The 10,317-nt window shown below is 48.1% G+C and overlaps 1 protein-coding gene across 1 annotated transcript in view; it reads right to left on the bottom strand.

Annotated features, from left to right (window-relative positions):
• The window catches only part of LOC108571227, a 29,524-nt gene extending 19,751 nt beyond the window's left edge, over positions 1-9,773 (bottom strand). Inside the window, exon 1 of the mRNA XM_017933227.1 lies at positions 9,621-9,773. Within this exon, the coding sequence (XP_017788716.1) occupies positions 9,621-9,773 (153 nt within the window). The remainder of the gene's footprint in view (positions 1-9,620) is intronic.
• Between the last annotated feature and the right edge of the window lie 544 nt (positions 9,774-10,317).

Below are 10,317 nucleotides of genomic sequence, written 5' to 3'. Positions count from 1 at the left end.
CGCCATTGCTAGCCTGGCGAAAGAAATTCTGGGAAAAGAGCACTCGGGAACAAATCGAAAATGGATTTCTCCGGGGCTCTCGTTGTAGCTTGGAGCGTCGAACGAAAGCATTCACCAGTTTATTCGCGGCTGGCTGTTACCCGGCAGCCATCTTCTTCCAGGCGTCTCGTGGCATGAAAGTTGCAGGCGTCTTTCGAGCTACGCCCATACGTGCCAGACACGCTTCGCTGTGTAGAAAACACACACGTACAGGGGGCTACTTCCACGCAGGTATCAACCTGTCTGGTTCCAACCCACGGCAACCAACTTCTTCTATCGCCTTTCTCCCCCTTCTGCCTTTTCTGCTACCTTCACTCCCCCTCCTATCTGGTGGGAGAGGACCAAAAGGTATTTCTTCGACGAAATACGTATCTACGTGCCTCCATATTCTCGACTTGTACGTGGAATACTCGAGACGCCTCTGTCGTTGGACAGAGGAAGCGTTCGAGGACGTCCCTCGACCTTTGATGCAGGGATAAGGGAGCGAATTTTATGTCCTTCCGCTGATCCTAGGACTTTCTTCTTCCCTTAAGGATTCTCCAGTTTTTTTTTCTATTTACAAATCGTTCAAATTGTTTGCACGAAAGATAGGAAGAGTCGATTGTCTGAAATTAGACTTAGTCTTCTTCTGGATCCAGCGAGATCTCGTTCCGAAATTTTCAATTTTCTCGAAATTTCTACTCACCTTTCAGAACCCTAACAATTTAAAGCGATTCTCCATCGTTATTCGTACCAGCCAATTCCCCGGTGCAGGAATTCGAGTTCCTATCACTTGCGTGAAACAGTGGCGCATTTAAGGATTAATACCGTCCATTTTTCGGGAGACATCCGCGGTTTCCTCTCGGCGAAAGGGGCGTTGGTACTGCGACAAAGGGTAGGGGGTTGGTTCGAAAAACAGAGCGAGACGGAGGGCGCAAGAGGAAGGCGAAAAAGGGTGCACCGTACACGTCACGAATTCAGCGTCGGCCCGTAGGAATCTCGCGTTTCACCTGCGTTTTCCACCTGTCCTCCTGGGGCGTCGCTCTTGCAAGCTCCACCTACGACCCTCCTAGCAACGGGCGTGCGTCCAACGACGTCACGGGCTTTCCCAGATTCCCATTGGTCCCGTCGTATCGACGCGGTACAACCGACGTTGCTTGTATTTTATTATTTTACTTACCTATCGTACGGCCTCGGATGCATGCGCCTTTTCTGCTCCTTTTTGCGCCCTAACACCGCAGTACGCCGTTGCGGTACCTCTTCGAGGGGGTGGCCTCGCCTAATCCACCCCAAAATGCACTTTCCCCAACATCTTTCTTACCTTCCATACTGTCGCATCCTTTTTCAACTTCTCCTCTGGTTCGTCCTGGCCTTAATCCTCGTGTACCGTGCTTCGAGAGACGTGCATGTTATTAGCTGCATCCATCCCCACCTGGATCGGAATCGTAGTCGTAATTTGATACGTACATGGTGTAATTTCGAAGAGAAAGGTATCGAGAAATGTTGATTAAAACTCACCAATCTCGGGGGAGCTCGTTATCTAACCGCAATCTTGCGGTACCGATGAAAATTCCACGGTTGTCGCCGCAACCTTTCTACCTTTCACCCTCGTTGCATCCGTTCCATCCGCAAGCGTTTTATTCATTTTATCCCGGGTATTTTAAGGGTCACGCGGGAGCACACCTCGAGAGCTTAACGGCCGCGGGAATGGCATTTCTGGCTGAAGAATTCATCGCGGAAGGCTCGACGTTTTATCGCGCGAAACTTTCTAAACGATAACTGTCCCGAGATGCATCGAGCTTACTGCTCTCCGATAAATCTCTTCGCAGAAGAGAGCGACGGAAATTTACAATGTTCCATTAGCGAGGAGAAACTAACACAGGATCTTCTCTCTCGGCCTGTATAGATCCTTCGAAGAAGAATGACTTTCTTGGTCACGTAGAAAACGCGTCTAGACGGCATCCACCTTGTTTTCTCGTCGTTTCATCCTTGTCTCCCTCTTTCCCAAGCCACCGGCAGACCTTACCAACCGATTGGTTACCACCTTCTGGTTACGAAACGACAGGGTAACGCGCCGCCTAAAGACATCTAAGCCGCAGGGGTTAACCCGGCACCTGGTGCACACTCCCACGAGACACTGCTTGCTATTCGTCCTGCGCACTTCCAACCCGCCTCCTCGTCTTACCTTTTTACATCGTACTGCTCTTACACTCACCCATCCACGATTGTCTTTTCCGTGACAGGGTGGTGGTCCTCCTAGGAGGCCTACGGAGCAACGAAACGTCTTACGTCCCAAAACTTTCAGATTCGGAAATTGGAATGATTTCGATTCGACTTTATTCCTGCCTCTTCCTGCAAATCCACCTTATAAATTTCCCTCCTCTTCCTACGTAGACACGTGTACCTTCAGGGTGATGTGTGCACAACAGACACATGTTTTACCCCGTATGCGACACTGTCTTCTCCTCGCCAGAATCCAATAAGACAGTTGATGCAACCTGGTCCCGTCATAAAACAAGGCAAACAAATCTTGAGACCGATATACACGGAAAGGAGGAGGCTCGTTCGATCGGCGTAAATCGACCGTCGTAAAATTCGATTGGGTAAATTAGCCGAAAGAAGGGGAAAACTTGGAATAATCTTCGGTCTCGTCAGAGTTCAGTTATACTTACGTATGTAAAGATCGATTTTATTAATTATCGGTCAGCTTGAAGTTAGGATAGCACAAAGATTTCCAGAGCAGTTCAAGTTTCGGCTGAAACGATCCTACAGTGGCCCATTTACTTCGATATGCCCGTCGTTAGCCACCTTAGTCTGGGAAGTTGAATTGCGTTTAATATTACAGACTCAATCAACCTGGCCTAGCTACGTCTCAAGATCTCCACGTGTTAATCAGGCATACCTGTTGATGGTTTCGGTGATTCCAATCAAAATTACACACCTTGTACCCCCCCGTCTCGTCGAATAATTCATCAACGAAGTGTCCGTGCAACGTCACCGTGAAAATAGGAAATTTCATAATGAATCGAGGATAGAGAGCCCATACTCGTACGCGTCTATGAATGTTTGATAGTGGCTGGTATACGAAGAACGGTATGGTAGCGGTGTAAATCTTGGAAGGAAATTCGAGAGGAGGTTGAAGAGAAATGTGTATCGAGGTGCAGGTAGAAACAGCGAGGCCACATCTCGCCAAGATGGACGATAATCGTCATTTCGATAGTAGAGCCCACTCCCGCGAAATTCATGCAAAGAGACCCGGGATGCACTCTCCATAAAATCCCGTGTTATACGAGATCACTTAGGGCAAGCCCTTTTCCCTAACGAGCCACAGCTTCTGCCTCTGTTTAATCGCCAAGCTGGAAAACTTGCCGAACTCTTCGCCTCGTATCTTTCCAGACTTTCCTCTTGGCCGAGGATCCCTTGGATCTTCAAGTGTACATTAATTTCCCTGGTTACGTCGAACGTGTTTTAAAATGCACTTGTTGGGATCGTTAACGTTAACCGTTTTGACCGTAACGTTTATCACGCGGAACAGCTACTTGGAATATTCGTTCGCTGGAGGATTATTCGCCTTATTAAAAGGATTAAGTCGAAAGCGACGGGTCGACTTTCTAGAGTAAGACTCTATATAGCTAAAGGCAGATTTCTACCAAGCTACACGTTCTAACGTGGGTCTCGATGGGGCAGGAGAATGACCACTTTATTAGCGACCGAGTAGATGGCGGTTAATTTAACGGCTTGGACGTTTAATGATCGATTCGCCAATTTCACGCACTGCCTTCCCTACGGTGTAACCTTGCGCGTAATTCGCCTGCTAATATTCTACTTGATCTGAAAATTATCTGCTCCTCCAGATGCAATTATATTTTTCCACAGTCTGAAAAAATGATTCAAACGATTCTCCTCGTTACTAAGAATAAGTACGACACCTGTTTCAATCTATCCTTTAGGTCGAAGACGTCGTTTCAAGTCTTCTTTTGCTACACACATATATTTTCTCCGAATGGTGCATATAAGAGCACGCGTAGAATGTAGGTCGTCTTTAGGCCGGTGGAATTAATTCAACAGGATGTCCACAGGAAGGGAAAGGCATTCTGCGTCCCTAGGGAACTATTCGCGAGTCCTTCGGGGTATCAATTGGCGTGCTCGTCCAGGTCGACAGCTGCGATAGTGAGACGCATTGTCCAGCGCTTGGCGCGGTCAGTTCCTTAATATTGAATAAGACCTACCCGGCCACCGCACCAATGGCGGCGAAATATTGACGGCTGAGTTGCGCAGTTCCTATCTCAGTCGCGCAACGAACTTTGCTGATACTTGGACTGAAAAAGGAAATTAGAAAAATGCAAACACGTATGAAATTCGAGGTGAAATAAAATTGGAACAATTAGGGATCGATTTATATTATTTGCAGAGAAACAAGGTAATTAGTCTTGGTGCTTTTAATTTAACGTCTGAGCTTCACCCCTTTAGATTTCATGGAGATAAAGGGACAACCCTTGAGGACGATAAATATGTCGGTATTCGTGTGTAATTATCGTGGTGTCTCGTATGAAATTAGAAAGCTAATCGTTATTCACGTTGACGATTTCATTAGGACGATCGTATAGTTCTGTTGGTCAACGTAATCGTTCCTGGAGGAATTCTATCGGAAAGATTGAACGTCCACGAGCTATCGACCATAGTCACGCTCAGATTTCCTATGGCAAATGAAATTTTCCGAATCGCGAAACACGACCAACTCGCCGATGCGAATATCCTTCGACATAAATCATAATCAATCGCCTTTCTGGTAAGGTTTGAGTCTGACACATCGTTTTCCCTTCCATTCTCTACTTTACGACTTCTACCCCTCATTCTAATTGATTTCGTCGACGAATTGCTCTCGTAAGGGAACTCGAAAATCGTAGATTTTCAAGTAAATCCCGAAATTCATTGCGATCGTCCACCGGTCAGTGGTAGTATTACGAAAAATGGCGAAGATTAGCTCGATATCTCTCACATATGTTCTCATAAAGATGAGATCGCACAAGCTGGAGCCTCGGTGGAGAAAAACTGGCCAAAGTCTCCAAATGTTTCATCTTCCTTTCACACTCAGGAAATTTCATTTCCCCCGTGGAAAAAAATAGTCTAGAATGCCGTCTTTTACTTGGAAACGTAGAACGATGAATTCGTCAAGTAGAATCGTAGTCAGTTGCAAATAGTCTCCCCTTTAGGACGACGGAAAAATAAAAGAATCGTCAAAAGGAAGATCGTCAGTCAATAGGGATGTGTCTATTCACGAAAACGCACCCCCGTCCACCGTCTTTCTCTCTCTCTCTCTCTCTCTCTCTCTCTCTCTCTCTCTCTGTGTCTCTCGAGGAGAGCTTTTCGAAGACGAGCGTACGCGGCTTTCTCGCAGACACTCTTAAATTTGTGTCCCATTGTCGTGCAGAACGAAAAGGAAGACGGAAGTCGCTCACTTGGCAGAAGTAGCGATACCGTGTATTATGGCGGTTCGGTACCCAGAGAACCACGTGGGGATGGGAACGAAGAGAGAGTGAGAGAGAGAGAGAGAGAGGAAAGAGCGATTCCTGTATACACGGGGAGGGACGCGGTCGACTTTGGCGAAACCAGAATCGGCCATTGTTCGTTACGAGTGGCTATCTCGCTGGACATTTCCGTACCCGAGTAGGTACATACTCTGGCCACTGTGGCCTACCAGATATTTCGATGTCGTGCTCGAAACTCCCATCGAATATCATTGTCGTGTGTTCGACTTCTCGATGTCGGTCGGTGGGTCCAGATTTACTGCTCAACCGTGAGTACCGCCGGCGAATAAAACAATTTGCTCGTTTTTTATACCACTCGTGTGGAATCACGTGGCGAACCATCGGTTTCCCTTTCGACATTCCCTCCTTCTCGCTCTTTCCAATTTCTTTTTTCTTTCGTCGTTTCGTCGGGCGACTCCGGAGAATCGTGAACGTCGACGACAGTAAGATTACCGGATGCATCGTCGAACGGGGAAATCAGAGGCTAGGTGTGTTTAATAGGATATTTGTTAAACGATTTTTCAGAGAATCGTGGGAAGGAAAATGCGACGGGACTTTAAGGTGGTTATCGGAAAGGCATAATTTTCGAAGGGAAGATGCTCGGGGAATGTTCAGTGCATTTACGCCGTTGTTACGATGAAAAATTTGTTGGCTCGGCGCACACAACTACAACACGTTTCCGGGCCAGCATACGGTGGTTACCGCGGCTTACCAGCTATTGCTAAATCGTGCTCGAAATTCCCGCTGTACGTCATTATGGAATTCAGCCTGGCAACAATGACCTATTTATCTGATCGAAAGAAATTTATCGTTCGATAAAATTCCAACTACCCACCGTTGACAGGACCCTCGGAATATTCCACATATTTTTTTCTTTTTCGAATACTCAAATATATATTTAACAAGAAAACTACAACAGGGAAGATTTAAATGTGCTTTTATTGAGAAACGAACAAATGGTGTACAATTTTGTACGGTAAAAATGAAAGGTGGTGCGTGTACCAGTGGCGAGATTGTTGGAGATTAAAAGTTTGGATGGAGAGGAACAGATGTAGGGAGCGGAGGAATCGAAGTCGAAAGATGTATTTGGCTAGATCGTTAGCGGAATCCTTGGTAATTAAGGAGGTCGATGCCTGTCCAGGATGGACGTCGAACGAGCACGGACAGGGCGTGGTTGCAGTAAACGTCATCAGCAGGACACTAGACGTCATGGGCCACACGAGTATCACATACGCGTCACATTTGCATGATCCTGTATACGCACACCATAGCCAGCTAGGAACAACGGATGCACATTGCAATGCAATGTGTTACCCTCCCCGTCGAGTGGCCGCACTAGGACTCTTGCACCGAATTTTGGACGGCACTCAATGCTCCCCGTGGCGATAGTATGCCGGGATGGACGCGTTTAGATTTTCGTTTGGATCCACGAAACACCAACGATAAGGCAGGCTCATTATTCATCTTGCGATCCGTGATTTCGCTTTGCCTCGATTTACACGTTCGGAAGATACACGTACGTATAGGAGATCCACTCGGAGTGGTATTTTCACGTTGAACGTATTTCACGGTGGTGTTCTGCCGCGACGAAGTTTCATCGCGAAACGATGTACGGAGTGGAAATAATTTCCTAGTCCGAAGCATGCCTGAAGAAAAGTGGGATGTGGAAGGATTTCAGGATTTTTGACGGGGCGATCGATGGTGAACGGATCTTTCCGTACGGTCTCCGACACGCGGCCATTAATAGCCATCACGCGGATGCCAGGCTGATCGGTATTAATTCAATGTGTTACTGAATACTTCATGAGAAGAGTGTCCTGATGAATTCCAGCATCAGAGGCGGTCGTGCAGCGAGAGCCCGATGGATTATCGTTGCGGATCTAATGGAAATATTTCATTTCTCTCGGTGGATCTCCGTATCCCATCCACATCGGGACACGAAAAGTATCGACAGCATGACACTAACAGAATTCCAAATTCCTACCGCTGGTTCTTCCTCTTTTTTTTCTTTTTTCCTCTCTCTCTCTCTCTCTCTTCCCTTGTCATTTTCTCCTATCGTTCTCGAATTCGAAAGGAACATTTCAATCTCTGGCCTGGTCGACAACGAGGAAGGGGGTGGTGGGAGCAGGAGGAACACATCATAAAACGTCGGATAATCCACTTGGCGAGACAAGCGCTAATAATCAACCCCAGGGATCGAGGGATAGGGAATTCTCTTTAGACTCTCTTCCCACCCAATAATACTTAGCTCGACGGTTTAAATCTTCGGTTAATTCGGTGCCTACTTCCTTCGATTCCCCCGCGTGTCTCCTGCTACAAAGGCAGGCGTTATTCCGCTAGGGCAAGATCGTCCATGAAGCTGCCGCTCCATTCTAACCATTCCATGCCACAGGAATGTCAATACTACCCTCCCGTTGCAATCGTCAAACTCCTCCTCCCCTCCTCTCCCTCTCTTCTATCTAGTCGCATTGACGTATCCGTTCTCGTCCAAGTCATCCGGAACCGCTCAACCTGACCCCTTTCTTCCCGAACCACCCGGCCAGAAGCCTGGGAACGCCAGCCTTCAGGATACCGGCCCTCTCCTCCTCGATAACCCCAAGTACCTCATCTCTCTCTCTCTCGCGATGCAAGGACAATTCCTACCGATATAGGAAGAGAGGGAGAGTCGATGACACGAAATCGCGAGTACTCGCCATTGTTTTCATAAAGAGGAAAGGACAAGGAGAACACACCAGCCACGGGGGTACCACCACCATCCTTGATGCTTGGTATCTTCATCGGGGGTTCCTGGTATCGGTTACGCGTTCCCGGATACCGCTGGAAGGGGCGAGAAACGTAGAAAAAAAGAAACAGAGGAGGAAAAAGAAGAAAGGGTGGCGGCGGTGGGGGTGGTGAGTGGGGAAAATGTGAGAGAGAGATGGAAAGAGAGAACGAGAGAGTCGCGCGCGCGGTAGGCCGACTTTTTAATATCCAGGGATGATCTGTAGCTGCGGGATGCTGCGTCAGCCGCTGTCATTGTTATATGCCCGGACCTCTTCAGCACAATGACAATTTCTCTGGTTTTATTCTCCGCTAGGCACTGCCTTTTTCCCGCCCGTTTCCGTCTCGCGTATTACCGTGCCCTCCTACTCTTCCCTGCCCTCCACCGGGCCTCGTTGCTCCTCACCGTTTTCCGCCTCCCTTCCTCTACCCTTTTTTCCTCCGTTCTCTCCCCCCACCCCTCGACCAACCACCCTGCTCGTTTTCTAGCCGGTCTCAGCCAGGCTTCGTTTCGTTTGTCTACGCCGCGCCTCCGTCCGTCGACCAACCGCGTGTCCATCCGTCGACGGTTATCGCTTCCCGGCGTCGTTTCGACGTTCCACGGGCTTTTTTGTCCATGACAATTGCTCGGAAAGTGGTCTCCTCTCACTCCGCTTCCCTCGAAGCTAACCGATCGCGTCGCTGAACCTGCGCAACCGCGAGGGAATCACCAGACTCCTCCAGTCCTTTTCTACCTTCTTCACCAATACACCTTCCACTCTTCCATCTCTAGCTTAGTCTTCGTTATTTTTCCCCCCCAACGCACAATTCTATCGAGAATTTTAGAATCTCGCAAGATGATTAGGATAGAAGATGACTGTTCCTCCAGGACAACACCTGTTCCTAAAACGCGAAGAAGAAGGAGAAGAAGATGACAGTGGGTGGTAGGCAAAGAAGAAGCCGCAGAGACAGGTCCCCTAGGAAGGTCTGGCAAAAACGAATATAGATACCGCTCCGGAGGACGAAAGGAAAGAAGGATGGAGGGAATAAAGGAAAGGTAGACGTACATGCGGTAGCTAGGAAAAAAGGCGTGATCGCCTTTCGTGGCGCTCGGCTGGAAGTCATAACGGAGATAGAGGCGCATCGGAGCAATCCCTCATGCAGTCTATACGCCGCTGGTAGTCACGTACGTGTACCACGAGATGCGTGTATTTGTTTGTATGGCACCCGCCGGTTCCAGCCCCACGGGACCGGGTAATAGATTTATTGGACACCCGGTACATGGGATATAGATATGGATGTTATAGGCGCTCGAGTTAGAGATACAACCCCCACCGCCTTCGCTGAGCCACTGCCACCACCACTACCGTCACCATCACCACCACCGCCGCCACCCCTGGCAAATACGAATGGCACATCTAACTTTATGAAATGTACGCCCCGCTCCTCGCTCTTTTGTGCCTCCTTCCTCCTCCTTTGCCTGTTCATCTTCGCTCACCTTGGCCCCCTTCGGGCAAACTTCTTCGAGTGTAATGATTTTTTTAAAGTGATAATAGAGACCTCGGGGCAGAGCCTCTGTGATTTAATTTAACAAATGTGATGGACGTATCCAACTTTATGAATTTTCTTCTTCTTCGTCCTTGTCCCGCTGCACACGTACATTTTCACGAAACTCATACAGGACGATCACGGAGTTGTTTTCCTTTATCTTTCTTCTTCTCGAGAAGTGACAGAGTTTTCGTGCGAGAAGTGTGATTTCATTTAGCGAGACAGTTTAGAGAGCCTAGTACAGACGGGAGGAGAGAGCCTCGACTAAGCGTTCCTGTGCGCCGAGTCGTCACACGGGTTCGTTTCGGAAATTAGAAACATTATCTCTCTTTCTCATCTGTGCTATCGTTCTTCTGGTAACCAGCTACGGCCGTGACGTAGCTTTACGACTGCAGAGAGCTAGCTCGCCGCACAATAGCTTCGAACTGTAATCAAATATGAATCTTCGTTACACGGCCGCATCTCTCTACCGCTTTTAATCGAA

Source organism: Habropoda laboriosa, unplaced genomic scaffold (assembly GCF_001263275.1).
Source record: "Habropoda laboriosa isolate 0110345459 unplaced genomic scaffold, ASM126327v1 scaffold57, whole genome shotgun sequence".
Classification (NCBI taxonomy): Eukaryota; Metazoa; Arthropoda; class Insecta; order Hymenoptera; family Apidae; genus Habropoda; species Habropoda laboriosa.
The sequence above is the reverse complement of the archived record's forward strand: the minus strand, read 5'-3'. Positions and strand labels throughout refer to the sequence as shown.